Raw genomic sequence first — 24,470 nt, forward strand, 5'->3', positions numbered from 1 at the left:
TAATTTAAGATAACACTGACAGTTCAATAGTGCTTATTGTACCCTGTTCATAGGGCCCAGTTTGCTTTATAAATTTCAGATCTTCATACATTGTTTCTACTGAATTGCCACAGAGGCAAGTTCCTTAACAGAGTTGCTGCTTTACAGAGTGATTTTATCTTCTTCAAGGGTGATAATCACATCCTCATATTTTTCCCATTGCTTATCCTCTGGACACAGGACCCTGTTGAGTTTTACATATGAGAAGATGGCTACAAAGGTATAAGAAATAGAACGGCAATACATAGGAGAGCTTATATTTATTAATTCATTATAAGTTTTGTTTCAGACACTGCTAGATGCACAAAATGTGAATGAAGTGAGATAAGATGGGGGAACTACTTTCAGAAGTAATTTAACAGATTCTTTAATTGTATATTAGTTTGATGTTTTATTGTATTTTTTAGGGACTTTAGTCCTAGGAATGTTATAAGTTATCACCCTTCCAATATTTTCACTACACTCTGGTTTATCTTTTGAAGGGATCCAAATACTAAGAAATCAGCTGGGTTGGCACCTTCCTGGCGTCACATCCCAAAGTCTTACAGCAGTAGTATCCTGGAGGCAGACTCCACAGCATCCAGGAGTAGCTGGACAAAGAATCTCCCCCTCTCAGGTAAGCAGAAAGACACTGGATTGGGAGTACTGGATTTGACTGCCAGTTCTATTTGGAAAATAGCCTTACCTGAGCACATTTGAGGTTGGAGGACAGTTGTACTTAACGTTTTCCATCAGTATGTAAGTATGGAGGCATTTGAGCCATTCCGTCTTTGGATTTATCTAGCTTTTGCTCTTTATCATGGCTTGCCTGATTATTCTTTCCAACTTAGGGATAGCCCTTGTGGGAACAAGAAGGAACAGAAATAGGGTGAACAGTGTCAGTAGCACCTGCATTACTAAGAAGAGTAAGCTCTGGGTTTTTCCCCATGGTATAGAGGAAGCCTCATGGGAGTGGATTTCTTATTGTTTAGTTCTGTGAATTAAGATGACAAAAGGGGACATGAAGGCTATGGGCAAAACTGAGGAATAAGTAAGTCAAACCTATCCTTATTCCTGCCTCTATATTAGCCTGTCCAGTATCCTTGTTTTCTTTCCCTTCATAAGTGTGCCTTGTGTCCTCATACTCGCTCCCTGTTTTTTGTTGTTGTTGCTGTTTTTTACAGAGAGTGCAGGCAGCAGGAGGGGTAGGGGGAGAGGGATAGAGGGGCTTAAGCAGACTTTACACTGAGCTCAGAGCTCGATCTCACGACCCTGAGATCATGACCCGAGCTGAAACCAAGGGTCTGATGCTTACCCAAGTATACCACCCAGGGGCCCCTTGATCCTATCATTTTAGTCTGTCAGAGAGCAAAAAATTTATCTAATAATTTTCATCATTCTTTTAAAAAATTACAGGAGTAAAAATAAGTCCAATAATTTAGTAACCTGCCCTTTCCATCTTCAGATTGAAGGAACCAGTATTATCATCAGGGTATATATTTTTTTACATTTTTTTCTATGCCTATACAAATATATAGATAAGCTTATTACCACCGTTTTTTTTTAAGTAAAATGAATTCATACTATATATATTATTCTGTCACTTGATTTTTCACTTAATATAGACACCCTTTTAGATCTATTTGGTTCCATCTATGAACATTTATAAAATTGAATTTTTACTGGATATTTTACAAACTTTTTTTTTTTTAATTTATGATAGTCACACACACAGAGAGAGAGAGAGAGAGGCAGAGACATAGGCAGAGGGAGAAGCAGGCTCCATGCACCGGGAGCCCGATGTGGGATTCGATCCCGGGTCTCCAGGATCGCACCCTGGGCCAAAGGCAGGCGCCAAACCGCTGCGCCACCCAGGGATCCCTACAAACTCTTTTAAGATTTATTATCTTTAGAGGGGATCATGGGGAGGGGAGAGGGAGAGAGAATCTTAAGTAGACTCCATGCTGAGTTCAGAGTCTGACAGGGTGCTCAGTCTCTTGAACATGAGGTCATGATATGAGCCAAAATCAAGAGTCTGACTCTTAACCAAGTGAGCCACCCAGGCGCCTCTACAAACTCTTTTTTTACTGGAGAGTTGACACATCTCTTTAAAGAGATGTTGAGGGGATCCCTGGGTGGCGCAGCGGTTTAGTGCCTGCCTTTGGCCCAGGGCGCGATCCTGGAGACCCAGGATCAAATCCCATGTCGGGCTTCCGGTGCATGGAGCCTGCTTCTCCCTCTGCCTATGTCTCTGCCTCTCTCTCTCTCTCTCTCTCACTGTGTGCCTATCATAAATTTTAAAAAAATAAAAATAAAAAAATAAAGAGATGTTGGAAGTTAAGGCTGAGAAATTGACTTGCTTGAAGCTTCCCAATGAGTTAGTGGCAACATGTAACTAAGAATGCTGTCTAATGGTTAAGATCATGGATCATGAATTTAACCTATTTGACTTTAGTTCAGCTCTACCACTTACCATCTTTGTCACCTTGGGCAAGTTTGTTTATTTATTTATTTATTCTCTTTGTGAATCCGTTTCTTCATTCCTAAAATATGGGCAATAATAGTATCTACTTCAGAGGTTGTCATGAGAATTAAATGAAATAATATAGATAAAAGTGCTTAAAACTGTGCCCATCACATAGTAAGTGCTCAACAAATGTTAGTTTTCACATTGTTATTGTTGTAATAAATCACTCAATAAATACTTTACCATTGTCATCATTATCATCATTGTTATTATAGTTTATATCCCAGATCTCACCCTGAATCTGGCGTGGAAGGCACTATCCAAAGCATGAATTCCAAATTGAATCAAGAGTTCCAAAGGAAAGGCAGGGCAGTGGCCATAAATGCAGCAGGTGCTTAGCTGTAGTTGTAGAAATGTGACAATTTTTCTTCTCCCTTGTTTGTATTCAGGTGGGGAGATATCTTCCAAAAGTGAACTGGATGAACTGCAAGAGGAAGTGGCCAGGAGGGCCCAGGAACAGGAACTTCGAAGGAAACGGGAGAAGGAATTAGAGGCAGCTAAAGGGTTTAATCCTCATCCCAGTCGCTTCATGGACTTGGATGAACTGCAGAATCAGGGTAATTGTTATGATGGGGACAGAGAGAGAGGGAAAAAACATATTCAGGCCTTTAAATTCCTGTCTTCTGTTCAGCTAAATTGTATTTTATCATAATTCAGTCATTTTAGTGAAAACTAGTGAAAGTAGGAGGTGACAAGCCTATTGATTGGAAGACAGACACTGATTTTGGGCTCATCTATTGAAAGTGTATAGTTTAGAGATAGTATATGGTTCATGGAAAAATATTTCCCATGAGTATCTGTAGAAGGTGTAAATAAAACTAGTCACAATTCAGAAACAGCAGAATAGGGGAGTTGAGTTGAGCCAGACTGATGAGGGAAATTCTATCCTTGAAATTGCCCACCTGGAGTTTCAGGGAAACAGGTCTACTAAACAGGTTCTAAGAACACAAAGCTTGATTGCCTTTTGATCCTCTGATGAATCATTTCCCAATCTTATATGATTTTCATTGACTTAACAAGGCTTCCCCAAATGCCCTACACTAGTTACTTTTTTCCTTCACTTGCTTTAGGATGTTTTTTTTGTACTAGAAGAGACGAGTTTTCAAAATAGGAGGTTTTATTTTTTAAAGATTTTATTTATTTATTCATGAGAGACAGAGGCAGAGGGAGAAGCAGGCTCCCCTCGGGGAGCCAGATGCGAGATTCAATCCCAGGACTCTGGGACCGTGACCTAAGCCAAAGGGAGATGCTCAACCACTGAGCCACCCAGGTGCCCCCAAAATAGGAGTTGAAAAAGACTGAAGTATATACCTTAAATAGACTCCTGAAACTTACATCTCTGTTTTTCTTTCTATAAAATGAACTTATTGTTCTTATTATCCAGAATCCCCAGATGGAACAAATTATGCTAAAACAGTGCAAAGAATAGGAGTCACTGCTCTTTTGGGTGGTTGCTTTCTTGTTGACCACTTCCCACTTTTTGTCAACACTTAATTTGAAGAAACTTAATTTGGGGCCTATTTGGGGACCATTTTTCTCCTCTAATCCTACTGTCTTTTGATTTGAGGCAATTGTTGCTTTATATTTCCTAAGGCATTGTATTTATTTCTAAATTTTAAATTTCTAATTCCTTAATTGTCCCTACATTTGGATAGTCTTCTCTCCCTTTTGAGGAAGAAGACATGCTGCATTTGAGTCTCAGGTTTATATTGTTTCTGAAGGAGGAGACTTGTCATCTCCTTTCCTTACCTTTTTTCCTTCCTCTCTTATGTTGGACAGTAGATGAAAGTTGAGAGAGAATCTTTCTGGCCATATTTCATTGCCAATTCTCGATACACTTTGATTCACAATTTCTAGGAAGAGCAAGGAATGGAAGGCTAAGGTTCTAGAAGTTTAGAATTAAAATCTACTATAGTGATTGATCAACTCTAGTCTGCCTATATATCCATAGAGAACTTTTTTTTTGTTTAATGGCTCTCACTACCAACTCTGATTATGAAGATTATATAGATTTAGTTGATGTCAAATATTGTGAGAAAACTTTAGGCCTAGATGGTGGGGTATCATATCTCTTGATGGGACTGAATGCCAGGTTCTTCAGAACCAACTTCTATTTCCTCTTTTTCTTTTTTTTTAAGATTTCTTTATTTATTCATGAGAGACATACAGAGAGAGAGAGAGAGGCAGAGACTAGGCAGAGAGAGAAACAGGCTCCTTGCAGGGAGTCCGATGTGGGACTTGATCCCAGGACTTTGAAATCACGACCTAAGCCAAAGGCAGATGCTAAACCACTGAGCCACTCAGGCATTCCCCCAACCTCTATTTCCTTAGCCTTTTCATTGCTCTCCAAAGCCACAGTGAATTAGGAAGTGAATGTTAGGTGTGCAGAAGAGTCTTTCTTACCATGTCCAGCTGGAGGTAAATGGAGGCTGGGGACCTTATGGGAGAAATGACTCTGACATTTCGGTATTTTTTCTTGTGAGCCTATGAAAACTTACCATTAGTTCCAATCATGGGTGAATTTACAATACATTTACAGTTTATGGTTATGAGTGCGTAAAAGCCAACAGGGTACATAAACTTGAGTGTTTTTACAAAAATTGCCCTTATGGTACTTTCTTGCATTTTCATCTGGCATGATATTTGAACTCTTTTGTGCCTGCTTTGGTATGCATTTGCTTTCAGAGGAGGAAGGAGTATTTCATGCTAACTGTGTGGGAAAGTGACTTTTCCAGTAGGTTTGGTGGTTAAGGATATGATAAAAGAAAATACTTAGCACTACTGACAAAAAAAATGTGTGCTTGCAAACCAATAAGGGCTGTTCAACTGCCCTGGTAGATATATTGAGGTTAGGAACTGTAGAGTGCCTATGCCCAAGAGGTGTACTAATTTTCCAGTTGAGGGTGGCGCAGAGAGGACTGAATTGATGTAGAAAAGAAATTTTACAGATGGCTTTCCACAGAGTCGTGAAGCCACTTTTGCCTTAACACAGCAGTAGAGGTCTCTGTGGAGGTCTGTGACATTCTGACACTGATTGGCAAGATGTATTTTGTTGCACTGTGGAAAAACAGATCAGTTCCAGGCATAAGAATCCACCTTCTGCTGTAGACAATACCTTGTTCTTTTCTTGAGGGATCCCTTAAAAGCTGTTGGAATATGTGGTGGTGGATGATATACTCCTCTTTCATGGTCTTGGCAATGTCTTGGCTAAGGCAAAAACGGATGTCCTACATGTTTCAGAGAATTGTTCATAGCAGTGGAGAGTTAGAATAATGGTAGATCAAAGGCTCAGCAGCAAGGAACTATGTGCACCGAAGGGAAACATCACTATGTAGAAAAAGTTGGAACCAATTTTAATGAAAATGAAAAGTGCTGGCCCTTTCAGGGAGGAGTGACGGCTTTGAGAGGTCCTTGCAAGAGGCAGATTCAGTGTTTGAAGAGTCCCTGCATCTGGAACAGAAGGGAGACTGTGCTGCAGCTTTGGCTCTCTGTAACGAAGCTATCTGTAAGTAACTCTAACTGCTACAGCTATGGCAATTTTGACTAACTTCATGATAGGTATCATTAGAGACATCACTCAGATGGGATGAAAGAGCTTTATGTCTCCTTACTGTCACTCTCCTAAACTGAGGCTCTTTAGCTATCTTTGCCCTTCACATTTCTAAGGGCACCATGTGCTGTCACTGTGGCCTATGGATATTTACTGGAATAAGCTCAGCCAGAGTCCACAGATGAACTGTCCAGCCATGCCTACCTTCTTATCCCAAGATAAAGTTAGACCTCGGATTTGAAGTTAGTCTGCTCTTTCCTAGTCACTGATTAGCTAGGTAGAGCTTATGGCAAGAAGAAATGAATATATTGACTGTGACTTCCCAGGCCTGTGACTTTGCACTGCATATTTGATTCATGTTTCTCTTCTGCTTTCCTGGTATGCTGCACTGTAAGGCCACAGTGAAGGACTAAGGCTTAGAATTTATATCTAGTTTTCAAATGTGACCCACAAGGAGCTGTGTTCTATAAAGACAGATGCAGATTTGGATCTTATTTCTGCTGTTGGCTGTCGGGAAGGGGAAGTTGGGAGCAAAGTGTGGAGACCAGACGACAGGTCAGTTGCAAAGGACGAGAGTAGCAGTCTCTAAGATGGAAGCACCAGTTTCTCTTCTGACTCATTTTAGTTTAGCTTTTTGTTTGTTTGTTTGTTTGTTTTTTTAAATTTGAATTAACCTGTTTGGCCTCCATGGCTTCCATGAATGTTCCTTAGAGCCAGAGCCAGTTCTATACCCTGGACAGTATGTGCATGGTCCATGCCTTGCATTCCTGCTGCATATTTTGAGTTTTACTGCATATCTTTGCTCATTTTTGGTTCAATTTTATTTTTATTTTTGTTTGTATTTTGTGTTCTGTTTCTGCTATATTTTCTTTTGCATTTTAGCTAAACTAAGACTTGCCCTGCATGGTGCCAGCTCTAGCACGCACAGCAGAGCCCTAGTCGATAAGAAGTTGCAAATCAGTATTCGAAAAGCTCGGAGCCTACAGGAACGCATGCAGCAGCAGCAATCATCGCCGCAGCCGTCGCAGCCCTCAGCCTGCCTCCCCTCACAGGGGGCGGCCCTCCCTCAGCCAACAAGGTAGTGCCTGGGATCCACTGTAGTTTATGGACGCCAGGGGAGGAAGTGACCATGGGTCAGAGCTCTCCTTGTCTTGGTGACTACAGGGAACAGAGAAGAGTCCTCTGAAAAGATTTTCTTCTCAGGTCAGACATATGGCGGAAAGCTCATCTCATTGCTGGTCCTTCTCTTAATAGTTCCTTGAAAGATACAGAAAATATGGCATAATAAATAGGTCATTTGTCCATATTTCCTGTGGGTGAGTTTGTCCCTGGACTTGTGTAATATCATGATTATTAAATTTGTATGTATTATGTCCTCAGACATGGCAGTATGATTTATATTGCAATAGAAACCATGTGATTTGTTTTGGGGATTTCAGTGCTCCCTGTCCCTCGTGGAAATGGAGAAAACAGTCCTTGCTCTGATTGAATCATAGAAAAGAAACACAAAGATTCCCTTTGTTTTGTTTTGTTATGGGCAGCACTAGGAAAAAGTCCCCAGGGCCACTGGTGTAGTTTTTATACTTTAGCTCTTGAATTTAGTTCTTGCTTAAAATACATAGATTTAAGTTAAAGAATAATTTTGGCTGTTGATAAACCTTATAGTTCTCAGAATATAAATATTATAAAAACAGCTAACATTTATTGAACATTTTTTTAAAAAGATTTTATTAATTTGTTTTTAGAGAGCAAGCAAGAGCAGGGGGAGGGTAGAGGGAAAGGGAAAGAGAGAATCTTAAGCAGAGTCCAACACTGAATGTGTAGTACAGCATAGGGCTGGATCCTACAACCACGAGATCATGACCTAAGCTGAAACCAAGAGTTGGATGCTCAACTGACTGAGCCACCCAGGCACCCCCATTTATTGCCTAGGGACTAAAGTAAACACTTTAATTCTCACAATAACCTTAGGAGATAAGAACTATTATTTAGCAATATTTTATAAATAAGGAAACTCAAGCTCAGGGAGTATAAAATCTATAAGGTACCCAGGATTACTCAGCTAGTAAGTGGTAGAGGTGTGGATTTCAGATCCAGGTCTGTTTATCTCCATTAGGTCTCCTCCATAAGTATAATGAAATAGTGCACCTGGGTGGCTCAGTGGTTGAGCATCTGCCTTTGCCTCAGCTCGTGATCCCTGGGGTCCTGGGATTGAGACCTGCATCAGACTCCCTGGAGGGAGCCTGCTTCTCTCTTTGCCTGTGTCTCTGCCTCTTTCTCTCTGTGTCTCTCATGGATAAATAAAAAGAGGCAGAAACGGGAAAAGCAGGCTTCTCACATGGAGACCCATGTGGGACTCACTCTCCCAGGATGCTGGGATCCCGACCTGAGCCGAAGGCAGACTCTCAACCGCTGAGCCACCCAGGTGCCCCTAAATAAATAAAATCTTAAAAAAAAAAAAAAAAAGTATAATGACACATTCTTCATAATGTTGTAAGGGTGACTGGGTGGCTATACCCATAAAAGTTGATGGTATATTATCATTCAAATTTAATGCTAATAGTAGGACCTTCCTTTTTCTTCTTTTTCCTACAGTATACTCTAGTAGTTGAATGCTGATCTGAGAATCTGATCAGAGATATGTTTTAAATATAAGCAATTTAGGCAGCTAAACTATTTCTAGAAAACTTAAGCCACTTGATGTATGTGAGTAATTGAGGGTTTTAAGTGCTTTTCAGGTCAGAAATAAAAAAAACAGTAAGAAACCTAGTAAATGCAGTTAATTCCTATTTTTACTCCCAAATCTCAAGAGTCACAGTGCATAACTTTGGGAAAATATCTCAGTGAGTAATACAACCAAATCCAGATTATGAAAGCATACTTGAAGTGTCTGAATTTTGTGTAATCCCATGAACTCAAATCACCCTGTATTTGTCAATGTGCCTTTTGGTTATTTTGGCTCATTTGCCTCTCAGGACCCCAGGTAGGAGTGATTTCTAGGCTTTGCTCACCTTCATGTCATCTGCATGTGGGATTAGCAGTTTTTGTTTTTTATTTTGCAAGGAGGATATGATTGGAATGGGACTTCAGAGGCAGTAAAGAAAATTGACAAGGACTTCACTTAATTTTATTGTATGTAGCTTTGGTGAGAGCTTTTAGTAAAGAGGATTAATATTACCTATTGCTTGGGTATGAGCTGACATGAATCTGCCTTCTTTCGTGAACTTCTGAATTGTTGACTCTACTTGTGCTTGTCTTTCTATTTATTTTTACCATTCCCTTTGTGGATGGCTAGAAATGGGAACCAAATGAACAGGTCTTTTTGTAAGTGATCTTGTCATTCAAGGCAGCTTATGACTGGCTCTCTCCATTAATTTCAGTGAACAGCCTATCCCGCTCCAAGTATTATTAAGCCAGGAGGCTCAACTGGAACCCTGCACGAATACAGAGTTTGGGGCCAGTTCTTTCATCCACTCACCTGCTTCCTGCCATGAGTCACACTCATCACTATTCCCAGAATCATCTGCCCTGTCTGTCCCACAGCACAATTCCTCTAGTAGGTCTGCCTTGAACCTTCCAACTTCAGTTGAGGAGAACAGCATTGACCCTCCTGCACTCCACAGGCAGGCCTTACCTAAAACACCAGGGAGGACTGAGGAGAATGCTCATTATGATTGGAAACCATTGGATGTACCAGAGGGTAAGCTGCAAGGCTACAGGGGTGACAACAACAGCTGTACCAGGTTCCCCCCACAAGAAGGAAGAGGCATTGGAAGAGGCATTGATCAAGAACAGTTATTCCAAGAAAAGAGGGATCCTGCTGTCTCATCCCAGATGATGCCCTGGTCACACTCAATTGGAACAGATACCTCTGAAAGAGGAGATGCACACAGCCTAGGCTCTAGTCCTTCAAGTTCATCAGCTCAGCCCAGCCTTCCTCTGTACAGGGCCTGCCACCCCATAATGCCTGCTGCTTCCTCACCTACGCTTCACTCTCCTGATACTGTGCAGAAAACTAACCAATGCCTCCAAGCCAAAAGCCTCAAAACTTTGTTGACTTCAAAAGTGAATGGAGGCAGTGAGGATCCCTATAGGCCAGACTTTCCCAGCACAAAGGGGCTTGTCCGCTCCCTAGCAGAGCAGTTCCAGAGGATGCAAGGCACCTCCACAAGGGATGGCACAGGTTCCCAGGATAGAAGTTTGACAAATAGTCTAAGGAAGAACTCTTCCCTTTCTGACTCTAAGCCTCCCTTCCCTCAGGGTCAAGGGAAAGGCCATTGGCCTTGGACAAAACAACAACCCTCTTTGGATGGTAGGGACAGACTACCTTCCTGGGAAGAGCCTGCTGGTTATCCTTCTATGGCCATGAACTCTGGGCTGCCTAAAAGTGAAACTTCTAGGGGAAGACAGCCCAGGTTGGCAGAGCCAAGCATGAACCAAGGAAAACCATCTCAAGTCAGAGATGCTAGGCCTAAGGAGCTTGGCAGCAGTGTCGACTTGACTTCCTTGCCTTTGGACTCCTGGGTGAATGTCACAAGGCTCTGTGATTCTCAACTCAAACATGGGGTCCCTGGGCCAGGAATGAAGTCCTCTCCCCATGATTCCCATACCTGTGCAGCCTATCCAGAAAAAAACCACATCCTTTTGCATCCACATTGGAACCAAGACACAGAGCAGGAGACTTCAGAATTGGAGTCTCTCTACCAAGCCAGTCTTCAGGCTTCTCAAGCTGGCTGTTCTGGATGGGGGCAGCAAGATGTGGCCTGGCACTCATTAAACCAAACAGGTAAGAATGCAACCATGGGCAGGGGAAGCGGGGGACATATAAAAACTGAAAGTGAAAAGACAAGATCAGAAGAGGGGTGGTGTTCTGTCCAACTAACTTCCCCAGCTTAGGAAGTTGTAGCAGATCTTCTGACTTTATTCATAAAGACTTTAGGACAAGAGCTAAACTTTTTTTCTGGCTAGAGTAGAGAATGGGGACAGAACTAATCACTCATGGTCCAGTTCCCTTCTCCTAAAGAGATCAATGAATGCAGTGCTAAGGAGTGGTTCATTGGTCTTTGAGAGGGACTCGGGGAGGCTGAGAAGCAAAGTCATCTTTCCATGGCTTAGGAGCTGAACTAACCCAAAATCCAGCTTCCAGATCCAGCTTGCACATTGCACAGAATTCCCACATTAAGCCATATTTCCAAATGTGGCATTTCCAGATCATACCGAACCAGAAATATCAAGATCTTCCCTAATCCCTTCAGGAACTACCAGGTGTAGGATTTTCAAGGGTACCTGTTCACCGACTATCCTTTAGATTATATTGTGTGAGGAATGAAGTCTACACCTTAAATGCACTCCACAGACTTAGTTTGGAAATTGAAGACATGAAGAATATTTATAACTTTGACTGATGTATTTAAGAACTCAAAAGCCTGAACTATTGTCCTTCATTGAACTAATGATGGAACTATTGTTTCCATCATGAACTATCAGTATAAATTTAGATAAGTCACTCTATATTCCATGGCCAAGATTTTACCTGTAAAATTAGAGAATGGGTTCAATGATTTTTTTTAAAGATGCCTTCCAACTCTTAAAATGATATATATGATTCTGTGAAATTGAACTCAGAATTAATTTTATCTTTAGCTCGGTATGACAGTTTCCATAACAGTACAGTTTCCTTGCATGCTGCCAACTGATGTTTAAAATGCAACCATGCAAGTATTTATTGAGTACCTAGAAGCTATCCTAGAAGCTCTTGGTGGTGGTGGGGGTGGGGTGGGGCGGTAATCCCATAAATATAAGATTTGATATTAAGGTGTTTTTTAGGATATGCATCACAGTGTAGACTTTGCAATAATGTTTATTAAGTGCTCCTTAGGTACACAGGACAGGACAGTATGGGAAGATTCTAAAGGATGAGGAAAATCTGGCAATTACCAATTAGCTTCCTGTCTAAGGGAGAAAGTATATACAAATGTCAACTATTTGAAGATAATAATAAATACATATAAAAGAATATATTGCAATTGAAATTAAACTAACTGAATGTCAAACATTATATTACCAGAAAAAAAAAAAAAGCCCAAACAAAAAAACTCTCATATTACCCAAAATAGGAACATTTTTCATTGTAGATACTTTTACAAATAAATAAAGTAACAAAAATCATTGATAATTCCACTCATAATTTCATGAGTTTACTTCTGGCTTTGTTTTTTAATGCATTTTGTTTTGTTTTTATAAAAAGCAAATCTTTACAATATATACAATTTATTCTCATGATATTCTTACATTACATCCTTGAGCATTTTTCCTTTGAAAAAAACTAGTTTTAAGGACTGCCAATATGCTGCATATCAATGTACTGTAGTATATTCAACCATTTTACTCTACTTTTTATACTTCCAATTTTTAGATAAATAGATGATGAATGTCTTTATATATTAATGTTTGGCCATGATTCTGATGAGCTCTTCAGAATAAATTTTTAGAAGGATAATAACTAGTTGAAGGTTATATATTTTAAAAAATTTCTTGATATGTACGGGTAAATTAGCCTTCAGGAAGCTTAAACTTCTGAAAACAATTTGAAAAGAATACCTACCAAACATACTTTTTTTTGCCTAATAGTGAATGAAAACTAATTTAAATAATGCATCTGGTAGAGTCCTCAAAATCCTTGTCAAACCAAACTAGCCTTTATTTTGACAAAGAAGTAATCAGGTGGAATGATTCAGGAAGTAGGTAATGAAGGGAGATGCCAATTAGGGTCTGTATGCGATAGAACATATCTTCAGGGGGGTTCTTTAGCTTATTGTACAGCCTTTTTTTTTTTTTTAAAGGTTTTATTTATTTATTCATGAGAGAGAGAGAGAGAGAGAGAGAGAGAGAGAGAGAGAGAGAGAGAGGCAGAGACACAGGCAGAGGAAGAAGCAGGCTCCATGCAGGGAGCCTGATGCGGGACTCGATCCCAGGTCTCCAGGATCACGCCCTGGGCCGAAGGCGGCGCTAAACCGCTGAGCCACCCAGGGATCCCCTTGTACACCCTTGTTTAAGTACCAAGTTACCTTGTCCCCCCAGCTTTATTGATATAATTGACAATAACATTGTGTAAGGTTAAGATGTACAGTGTGAAGGTTTGATACATAGATATTGTGAGATGATTACCCCAATGAGGTTAGTTAACACAACCATCACCACGTATAAATTGTAGTTTTTTGGTATGAACATTTAAGATCTACTCTCTTAGCAGCTTTCAGGTAAATAATACAATATTGTTACCTACAGGCATGATCCTGTACATTAGATCCCTAGAATTTATTCATCTTATAACTGGAAGAGTATATCCCTTGACCAGCATCTCCCCATTTCTCCCAGCCCCCAGCTGCTGTCTTTTTTTAAATTTAAATTTAATTTGCCAACATACAGCATAACACACAGTGCTCATCCTATCAAGTGCCCTCCTCAGTGCCCGTCACCCAGTTACCCCAACTCCCCCACCCACCTCCCCTTCCACAACCCTTTGTTTCCCAGAGTTAGGAGTCTCTCATGGTTTGTCTCCCTCTCTAATTTTCCCCCCACTCAGTTTCCCTCCTTTCCCTTATAATCCCTTTTGCTGTTTCTTATATTCCACCTATGAGTGAAGCCATATAATGATTGTCCTTCTCTGATTGAGTTACTTCACTCAGCATAATATACTCGAGTTCTATTCATGTCGAAGCAAATGGTAGGTATTCTGATAGCTGTGTAATATTCCATTATATATATTTTTTTTGTTTTGTTTTTTAAAAAATATATTTATATTTATACACACACACATACACACACACACACACCATATCTTCTTTATCCATTCATCTGTCAAAGAACATCATGGCTCCTTCCACAGTTTGGCTATTGTGGACATTGCTGCTATAGACGTTGGGTTGCAGGTGTCCTGGCATTTCACTACATCAGTATCTTTGGGGAAAATACTCCGTAGTACAATTGCTGGGTCATAGAGTAACTCTATTTTTAAACTCTTGAGGAACCTCCATAGTGGCTGTTTTCCAGAGTGGCTGTACCAGTTTGCATTCCCACTAATACTGCAAGAGGGTTCCCCTTTCTCCACATCCTCTCCAGCATTTGTTGTTTCCTGTCTTGTTCATTTTAGCCCTTTTCACTGGTGTGAGGTGGCATCTCATTGTGGTTTTGATGTGTATTTCCCTGATGGCAAGTGATGCGGAGCATTTTTTCAAGTGCTTGTTGGCCATGTGTATGTCTTTGGAGAAATATCTGTTCATGTCCTCTACCCATTTCATGACTGGATTGTTTGTTTCTTGGGTTTTGAGTTTGGTAAGTTCTTTACAGATCTTGGATACTAGCCCTTTATCTGATATGTTGTTTGCAAATATCTTCTCCCATTTTGTAGGTTGTCTTTTAGTTTTGTTGATCATTTCCTTTGCTGTACAGAAGCTTTTTATCTTGAAGTTCCAGTAGTTCATTTTTGCTTTTGTTGCCTATGGCTTCATAGATGTGTCTAGCAAGAAGTCACTGTGGCCAAGTTTAAAAAGGGTGTTGCGGGCAGTCCTGGTGGTGCAGCGGTTTAGCACTGCGTGCAACCTGGGGTGTGATCCTGGAGACCCAGGATCGAGTCCCACATCGGGCTTCCTGCATGGAGCCTGCTTCTCCCTCTGCCTGTGTCTCTGCCTCTCTCTTGCTCTCTCTGAATGAATGAATGAATGAATGAATAAATAAATAAATAAATAAATAAATGGGTATTGCCTGTGTTCTCCTGTAGTATTTTGATGGATTCTTGTCTCACATTTAGATCTTCAACCATTTTGAGTTTATCTTTGTGTATGGTGTCAGAGATTGGTCCAGTTTCATTCTTCTGCATGTGGCTGTCCAATTTTCTTAACACCATTTACTGTCCTTTTTCCAGTGGATATTCTTTCCTGCTTTGTCGAAGAGGAGTTAACCATTGAGTTGAGGGTGCATTTCTGGGTTCTTTATTCTGTTCCATTGATCTGTGTATCTGTTTTTGTGCCAGTACCACACTGTCTTGATGATCACAGCTTTGTAATACAGCTTGAAACCAGGCGTTGTGACGCCCCCAGCATTGGTTTTTGTTTTCAACATTCCTCTGGCTATTCAGGGTCTTTTCTGATTCCATACAAATCTTTTTTTTTTTTTTTGATTCCATACAAATCTTAAGATGATTTGTTCCAGCTCTCTGAAGAAAGTCCATGGTATTTTGATAGGGATTGCACTGAATGTATAAATTGCCCTAAGTAGCGGAGACATTTTCACAGTATTTATTCTTCCATTCCATGAGCATGGAATGTTTTTCCATCTCTTTATGTCTTCGTCAATTTTTTTCATAAGTGTTCTGTAGGTTTTAGAGTATAGATCCTTTACCTCTTTGGTTAGGTTTATTCCTAGGTATCTTATGATTTTGGGTACAATTGTAAATGGGATTAATTCCTTAATTTCTCTTTCTTCAGTCTCATTGTTAGTGTACAGAAATGCCACTGATTTTTGTGCATTGATTTTGTATCCTGTTACTTCCAGCTGCTGTCAAATGCCATTCTGTGTTTCAAATGAGGTCATGTAGTATTTTTCTCTGACTTACTACTTTTAAAAAAAATATGTAATTTACATATCACACACTTCACTACTTAATATGTACAATTTAGTCTTTTTTTTATTATATTCACAGAGTTCCTTATCCATCATCACAATCAGTTGTAAAGTGTTTTCCAGACCCCATGGGGAAGCTGGGTGGCTCAGCTGGTTAAGCATCCAACTCTTGATTTGCTCAGGTCATAGTCTCAGAGTCATGAGATCAAGCCCCATGAGGCTCTGTGCTCAGTGTGGAGTCTGCTTGGGATTCTCTATCCCTCTCCCTCTGTACTCCCCACCACCACCACCCAGAGACCCAGTACACATTAATAGTCACTTCCCATTTCCCCCTACCCTTCTTTCCTGCATCCCTAGGGAACCTGTAATCTATCTGCTGTTTATAGATTTGCCTATTTTCGACATATGATATAATGGAATCATATAGTATATGATGTTTTGTGTCCAGATTAATTTTGACATTATAGTTCCTAAAGAGTTATATAAACAGACATCATCCTAAAAATAACTTTTTGTTATGAAAATTTCAATTATATTGAAGAGTAATGAGTAAATGTTACAATAGCCCTCCAGTAACCTAGTATTTCTTACTAGCTTCCACAGTGATTATCTTGACTAGTTTTCAACATAATGACCAATTCTGATTTAGCTGTAGCTATTTAGCTTCTCCCATGTTTCCCCTCCCTACTGGATTACTTTACAATTTTTTTATTTATTTATAAACGTTTTATTTATTTTTTATTTTCCTTAAGTAATCTCTATAGCCAATGTGGGGCTCAAACTTAAGACCCCCAAGATCACAAGTTGCACGCTCCACTGACTGAGCCAGCCAGGTACCCCTCTGCTGGATTACATTATGTTATTTTATCCATATTACAATTTGGAGTATATCTCTAGGAAAGAAAGACTTTTTTTTTAAAAGGCAAAACTATAATATCATTATATCTAAAAACTTAACAATATTTTTTAAAATTTTTTTTTAATTTACTTATGATAGTCACACACACAGAGAGAGAGAGAGAGAGGCAGAGACACAGGCAGAGGGAGAAGCAGGATCCATACACTGGGAGCCCGACGTGGGATTCAATCCCGGGTCTCCAGGATCGCGCCCTGGGCCAAAGGCAGGCGCTAAACCACTGCGCCACCCAGGGTTCCCTAAAAACTTAACAATATTTTTAAATATAATACAGTAACTAGCCAGTATTCATATTTTTTCAATTGTCCCATAAATGTTTTTTCACAGTTGGTTTATCAAATTAAGATTCAGACAAGATCTACACAGTGCATTTTGTTGATTTGTCTCAAGGCTTTTTTTAGCCTATAAAATTCCTGTCTTTTTTCCCCTTAGTATTTATTTATGGAAGAGATTTGGTCATTTGTCAAAACCACATTCTAGGGATCCCTGGGTGGCGCAGCGGTTTGGCGCCTGCCTTTGGCCCAGGGCGTGATCCTGGAGACCCGGGATCGAATCCCACGTCGGGCTCCCGGTGCATGGAGCCTGCTTCTCCCTCTGCCTGTGTCTCTGCCTCTGTCTCTCTCTCTCTTTCTCTCTCTCTCTGTGACTATCATAAATAAATTAAAAAAAAAAAAAACACATTCTAGATTTTACTGATTATATTCTAGTAGTTTTTTCTTTTTAAAAACAGTTTACCCCTGTTTTTCTATAATCTGATAGGGCTAGAGGCTTGATTAAAATAAAGTTCAGTTTTTTTAAGTTTTATTTACTTAAGTTATCTCTACAGCCAGAGTGGGGCTCCAACTCACTATCCCAAGACCAAGAGTTATGTACTCCTCCAATTGAGCCAGCCAGACAACCCGCAGTTTTGTTTTTTTTTAAACAAGAATGTTTTAGAGGTAGCACTTTGTATTTCTTCCTTTCTTTCTCTGTTTTAAAGATTTATTTATCTATTTGAGAGAGAGAGAGTGCGTGCTTGCAAGCATGTGCGGGGAGGGGCAGAAGGAAAGGAAACAGAATCTGAAGCAGACTTCCTGCTGAGCGGGGAGCCTGAGACACAGGGCTTCTGTGTCTCAATCTCAGGACCATGATGGCATGACCTGGAGTGAAATTGTCAGGTGCTTAACCCACTGAGCCACCCAGGTGGTCCTACTTTGTATTCCTTATATCAGAAATGTGTGATGTCTGGTAGTCTTTCTTCTTGTCACTGTTCATCAGTAAGTAGACCTCATCTTAACTCTCCCTTCTATCAAATCTATATATCCCCTCAACAGTACTCCTTATAGGTGGCCACCTTCACCTCTGCTGAACTATCTTTAAAATAATCAGTCTATTCTCTTCAGGAAGTTCTAGTGGCCACCTCCTTGTCTAGCGATCAGACTATTAGAAGAACACCAAATTCTGAGTATTACAGCTGTGATTCTTAAATCTGGCTGCCCATCATAGTCACCCAAGGGGAGTGGCTTTTTAAAAAACACAGAGAAATATTTTCATATAAACTTTTATGTAAAAACACATGCTGTTTTTATTGTAGACATTTTCTTGTTTATTTCTCCTCCCCTTACATAAGTCCCTACCTTTTATCCTCCACCTACCACATAATAATCTAATGTGCATATTTCTGTATTTTTCTGTTCATATAATCCTATGTAGATTTACAGTGGGGTTTTTTTTTTTTTTTTTGCCTTGGATAGTATTACAGATTTTTTCCCCTTTTAACTTAATAATCCTTAATGAAAATCCCTCCAAGTCGTCTAGTTTAACTCAACTCATTCTTTTAATTGGCTTGGCAATATTTGATATTGGAGATACCATAGTGTATTTAGTTATTCTTCTAGAGATGGACATTACTTTATTTCTAGTTTTGTGACCACTACAAACAATGTGTCAGTAAACTGGTATTTTTGCTTCTCATTCCTAGAAGTAGAATTGCTGGTTAAAAGTGTAAATATATTTTCAATTTTAGTGGGTATTTCTAAATAGCTTTTTTTTTTAATATTTTTTAAAATTATTTATTTATGATAGTCATACAGAGAGAGAGAGAGGCAGAGACAAGGCAGAGACACAGGCAGAGGGAGAAGCAGGCTCCATGCACCGGGAGCCCGACGTGGGATTCGATCCCAGGTCTCCAGGATCGCGCCCTGGGCCAAAGGCAGGCGCCAAACCGCTGCGCCACCCAGGGATCCCCTCTAAATAGCTTTTAAGAAAGACTATGACATTTCAAATTTCCTTCAACAATATGTGGGGCTATTCTCCTATACTTTTTGGAGAAGCCTTTAGTTTTATTTGTTTTCAAAGATTTTATTTTTAAGTAATCTCTGCACCCAACTCCTAACCCAGAGATCAAGAGTCACATGCTTCACTGACTGAGCCAGCCAGGTGCCCCTCGGGGAAGCCTTTTAAAAATAAATATTCCCAGGCTTCACCCCACAAAGGTTCTGATTCAGCAGGGCTGTGGAGAGATAGAGGAATCTGTATTTTTAAAATTCCTAGGTGAATCTGAGGTGGTATTAGAGCCTCTTTACCAGGAAATACTAAAAGTAATATTTTAGTTTAGTCTTTTAGCTTAGTATCAGGAATATCCTCCTTTAGCTAGATACATGTATTAGAACCAAAATATCAAGATGTGAATTGGTGATAGATATAGACATCAAATGTAGGTCAAGGGCATGTGCATTTTCAGAATGGAAGGCTTAATTAGTTGTATTGGGGCAAGCCCCTTGGGAATCACATATCCAGTTTGGAGCAGCTCTTCTCTTAATAATCTAGCAAGATTTTGAGGAAGAGATAAGTGTTCAGTGATTTTTATTTTAGAATTTAAGCAGTTAGTGATTAAGAGAAGCTAATGGGGGAATAAAAAAGCATTACACATATAAGATGTTGTTGAAGAGTTCTTGCTCATAGTAATAGGAAGTGAAATCAAGAGACTTGAATTTTAATTCTAGTTAATCTGTTTACTACTTTTCAGACCCTGGAACTCATTTTCCTGTTCTATAAAATGAGGAGGTTTGATAGATGATTACTATGTTCATTACTATGTTCACTTCAGTTCCTAAGTGGACTGAAGATAATGTTCCCTTTGTCATCATGGATGCTCTAGAGAACAACTATGTTGGACAGTTTCCTCTGAATATATTGTAAGTCTTGGGCACGAGTCCAACAGAAGCAAAGCTAATTGTGTTTTAAAAATGAAATGAGGCAAGATGGGGACATTCAGCTGTCTGTCCACAGAGCCCGTTCTGTACAAGGTTCTTCAAAGCCTATGTTCTGAGACCCTTTTGGCCTAAAGGAAACTATCCATATTCTGAAACTCCTGTTTCTACATTACAGGAGTACATCCTCTATTCCATTCACGGATACATATTTATCATTTCATGAAGAAAGAACTCCTCAGTTTTTTGCTGTCAGGCTAAAGTTAGGCTCCGGGAGAAGAGATGGCTTCAACTTGTATTTATGTTTTCCTCCTCAGGCTCTGCAGATGGTGTGGGGAGGAGGTTGCACTCAGCCCCTGGCCTTGGTCTCTCAAAGACCCCAACAGCAGAAATGGAGCACAGTCTCCATGAAGCCAGCACAGTGCCTGCTTCTCAGGTAGCAGCCTCAGGTCCTATAGTGCTGGCATGGGGTGGTGCGTTGGGAAAGGAAGTGTGGAAAGAGATGAGTGGTAGGGTTGGTGGTAAGGCAGGAGCATGGTAATGTGGGGCTGAAGAGGTCTGTGATTGAGAAGAGATTGCCACATGGCCATTACCTTTTCAAATACACCTAATTCAGGTCGAGTGAGTCTTACTCTATCTTCTCTCATACCCCTGGGGACAGGGTCTGTGGGAAAACCATAGGTCTGCCGTTTCGTGTCTGCCTGTGTATGTCTGTGTGTTTGAAGGCTGCACCTTGCCGAGGCCCCAGGAGGGAATATGGGGAGGATGAGCAGTATGGTGCAGAGAACTTTCACCGCATCTCACGCAGTCTCAGTGGCACCGTTGTCTCAGAGAGGGACAAGGCTCCAGTCTCTTCCCACAGTTTTGTAAGTAGAATCAGGGTCTATCTATTCAGAGCACCCTCTTTCTTTTGATAAGGTAAAAATACAGTGTAGGTGAAGGGGCAGGGGATACTAAAAGTTGTAATTTGAGGAAAAGCCTTGTGTACTCAGCAAAAATGACGACATATAGTCATTATTTTACTGACACACATTTTATTGGAGCCCAGAAGAATATGCCTTCCCTGTAGCAGTTCTGGAAGATATATTATAGGGTTCCCTAGGGTGAGAAGAGTCCTAGTTGCCTAGTAGCCTTGGGTCTCAGAAGCAGTGGCTGCTGATTGGGTGAAAACTCATTGCACTAATCAAAGGAAGAAGGGAAGAGATGGGATGGGGTATTGTTTTTGCCTTTTCCTCCCTATTCCAGTATAAGATTGAATGGGGTCCAATATGCTTTCATGCTAAAATGAAGCATGTGCATTAGCAAGAAAAGGAAAATGACTTAAAATCTTATTCCTTGAAGCTTTTCACATGGAATCAATTCAGTGATCTGTAGGTGAAATGGACAGGGACACCCAAGTCAGAAGAAATAAACAAACTCAAATAGTTTCAGTGGCTAGGTTTATAAATTATCCTTTTGGAAATTTCACATACTTGCCCAAGGCAAGTTGAGTTTTCATTATAATAGAGGTCAGGATGCAAAGCTCCAATGCATTAAAGTTTGTTCACTTTTATGAGTGAACAAGGTCAGTTCAATAAAAACTTAAAAACCAGTTTTAAATACATAATATAAAATTAAAAGGTATGAAAGGGGATATAGTGAAAACTAAGTCCTTTCAGATCCAGTTTTCTTCTCAAGCAGCATTTTTTTTTTTCAATTTATTGTTCAAACTTTCCTAAACAACTCTGAAGAACTTGCCATTCTTTTTGGGAAAGGTAGTTGTTTCTGCCTAGCATTTGTTCTCATGTACTGTTAGTGAATTTAATGGCAAATTGTTATTTTTCTAGGGAGTTGGCTTCCTTTCTCCTGACTTCTATATCATTCATTTATTCAGATTCATTCTTTTAAACAAATGCTTATTGAGGATATGTTCTAGGTATTGTGCCAGGTGCTGGGGATGACAGTGATCAGTGAGCTAAATGTAGTCCCTGCAGTCATGGCCTTTACAGTCTACCTGGGGAGACAGATAAAGAAGGAATTATATGATAGGATTTAATGCTATGGAAGTATAATAGAAGGGACTAAACCAGATTTGAGGGATCAAGGAAGGCTTCCTGAAGGAAGTAAAACAAATATAACAGGTAAAGGAACTTGAAGCAGATACTCACTGAATCAAAAGTAGCTCATTTGGTATGGCAAGATCAAATTCTGGTGAGGGAAGGACAGTGTTGACAAATGAGACTGGAAAGAATATAAACAAGAGTCATATCATGAACCTCAGTACTGAGTTTGGGAGGATAGAGAGAAGTGGACATGTTTAGAGCCAAAGAGGAAGTAAAAGTCATTGGGACTTGGTGTCTGATTGGATATGGGGAGAAGAGGATCACGGAGAATCAACCCAAGAATTACGCGTTGATAATGATGTATTTGAGGGAAGAGCTATATATAATTTTAGATATATTATGCTTGAGATATCTGGTAGGCCTTTGGATGTGACACAAAAGCTTGAAATCAAGATTCAAGAATCACAGCCATTGAAGAGGGAAAAGGATATTGAAAAGAGGAGAGAAGCCAGGACATATCCCTGATAAGTACCATATTTAAGTGGTTTATCTGAAGAACCTTAAAAGGAGTGAGGACCAGAGAGATAAAAGGGGAAACCAAGAAAATGTGGCATCACTTTCTTTTGTGCAGAAGATAGGAATAGTTGGTTGTGTCACTTACTGAGAGGATTGGCACCTGGCCCTTAGGCTGTATGGTAAATGCCTAATACATACCATGCTGTGGAAGGTGCTATGAGCATACACTGATGAAATAACACAATTCTGTCCTTGAATAGTTTACAACCTACTTAGGAAATAAGATATACTGACATATAGATTATTTCATTTAATGTAATATTTATTAGGTGCCTGTAATGTTTCAGGTCTTGTTGAGGGTGCTGGGAATACTGGAGTAAAAAGAAATATATTCACCAGGAGAGAAAGACAATAAATAAGTAAACCCCAGACAATGTGTGTGATCGAGAAGAATAAAAAACCAATGGGAAAAGGAGTAAAGAGGTAATAGTGGTTATTCTCAGGGCTATTTTTGATAGATAGTAAGGAAAATCAGCTCTAAGAAAATAACATCAGTGATAGGATGGTATGAGTCATGGGAAGACTATTCCAGGTAACAAAAATAATAAATGAAAAGGCCCTGAGTTGGAATGAGTTTGGTGCGTTTGAGGAACATTAAGAAAGTTATAGTGAAAAAGGCACAGCAAGGCTAGAGTTAAAGTGACAAAGATCAGTATTGCTATCACATGGGAACTTGCAGGCCACAGTAAGAAGTAGCAGGCTTGGAGGTAGGTAGATCAGATTGGAGGCTGTTACAGTGGCCCACTTGAGTTTAAATATGAAACCTATAGGTAAAAATGATAGTCCTTGACAAAGGTAACTAATGGAATTGTGGATGAGCAGTGAAAAATTAAGGGCAATGTCAGCATTTGAATCTAGGTGACTTAGGAAAATGTGGTAACAGGAGGTAGAATTTGGAAGGATATTGGTGTCTTGCTTGACTGGCAAAAGACGAAACTGCTACGAATGTAGCAGTGACAGGTGAGAAGGTGGACTAGTAGAGCTCCTGATTGTACATTTAAGGAGATACATTTTTAGTTATTTAGTGAGTGTACAGAATTTTCTTTTTTCAGTCTCTCGGGCTTTTTGATTTTTTTCTTATTTCTTCTCTATTTTTAAATTTGTGTCTACCGTTAGCATTAAAGAGTTTGCCAAAGACCTAGAGGGTATGGTTGGGAAGATGAGGGCTATGAGAAAGATAAAGGAAGAGGATCTGAAGTTCCATGTCTCCAGTTCATAATGGTCTGGATGTTCCTAGAGGGGTGATGGGAAGAGGGACTGAGTAAATTGGGTCCCTCTCCAGAACTAGGCATATTGGTACTCTAATCCCCTCCATCTCTCCCTGCGTGCCTCACTGTGTTTACCCAACCATATCCTGCTGTGTGTTAATCCTCATCTTTATGTTTTTTTGTCTTGTCTCACTATAAGGATTCATCAAATGCGAGGAAAAAGCCTTTGGAAACCGGGCACCGTTGTTCCAGCTCCTCTTCCCTCCCTGTCATCCATGACCCTCCTGTGTTTCTCCTTGGTCCCCAACTGTACCCACCCCAACCACAGTTCCTGTCCCCAGATGTCTTGATGCCCAGCATGGCAGGGGAGCCCCATAGACCCCCAGGTAATTCTCCCCAAATCTAATTATCATGTACCATAATGTGGTACTTTTCCAGAGATAAACTAGAAGGATCAAATCAGTACACTCTATTGGGAGATGGGGGGGCTAGAGTCCCAAGGTGGGTGGTGAAGGGATATGAATTACAACTAGAAGATCAAACATTGGTCTAGATAAATTGTGATTGAATCATTACTTAGTCAATATGGTTGGCTGGTCTATATCCTTAGTCTAACTACCCAAGAAAATGAAGAGGGTCTATCATGATAAGATAAGCTTTTAAGCAACCAAGGGGAGTTAATACCCAATCTTTAGGATCCTCCCAAAACAAAATATCATCTCTCTTAGCTAGTTTCTCTCCTACTATCCCCTGAGTCTCAGCTGAGGGATGGTCTAGGAAGATAAGGAGATAATGGGAGACCTGGGGAGACCCTGTGTATG

The 24,470-nt window shown here is 40.0% G+C and overlaps 1 protein-coding gene across 19 annotated transcripts in view; it reads left to right on the forward strand.

The window, feature by feature from the left end:
- Positions 1 to 24,470, forward strand: part of USP54 (ubiquitin specific peptidase 54) — a 123,907-nt gene that overhangs the window by 96,786 nt on the left and 2,651 nt on the right. For 10 of the 19 annotated variants that reach the window (XM_055325067.1, XM_055325065.1, XM_055325068.1 and 7 more), the window contains 8 exons: positions 522 to 655; positions 2,935 to 3,102; positions 5,916 to 6,050; positions 6,978 to 7,173; positions 9,476 to 10,881; positions 20,141 to 20,259; positions 20,549 to 20,689; positions 23,849 to 24,035. In XM_055325067.1, the coding sequence (XP_055181042.1) occupies positions 522 to 655; positions 2,935 to 3,102; positions 5,916 to 6,050; positions 6,978 to 7,173; positions 9,476 to 10,881; positions 20,141 to 20,259; positions 20,549 to 20,689; positions 23,849 to 24,035 (2,486 nt within the window). Of the gene's footprint in view, positions 1 to 521; positions 656 to 2,934; positions 3,103 to 5,915; positions 6,051 to 6,977; positions 7,174 to 9,475; positions 10,882 to 20,140; positions 20,260 to 20,548; positions 20,690 to 23,848; positions 24,036 to 24,470 lie in introns of those variants that run through there. The other 9 variants (XM_055325069.1, XM_055325074.1, XM_055325072.1 and 6 more) reach the window with 6 other exon arrangements.

The sequence above is a fragment of the Nyctereutes procyonoides genome, unplaced genomic scaffold (genome assembly GCF_905146905.1).
Source record: "Nyctereutes procyonoides isolate TBG_1078 unplaced genomic scaffold, NYPRO_anot_genome, whole genome shotgun sequence".
Lineage (NCBI taxonomy): Eukaryota > Metazoa > Chordata > Mammalia > Carnivora > Canidae > Nyctereutes > Nyctereutes procyonoides.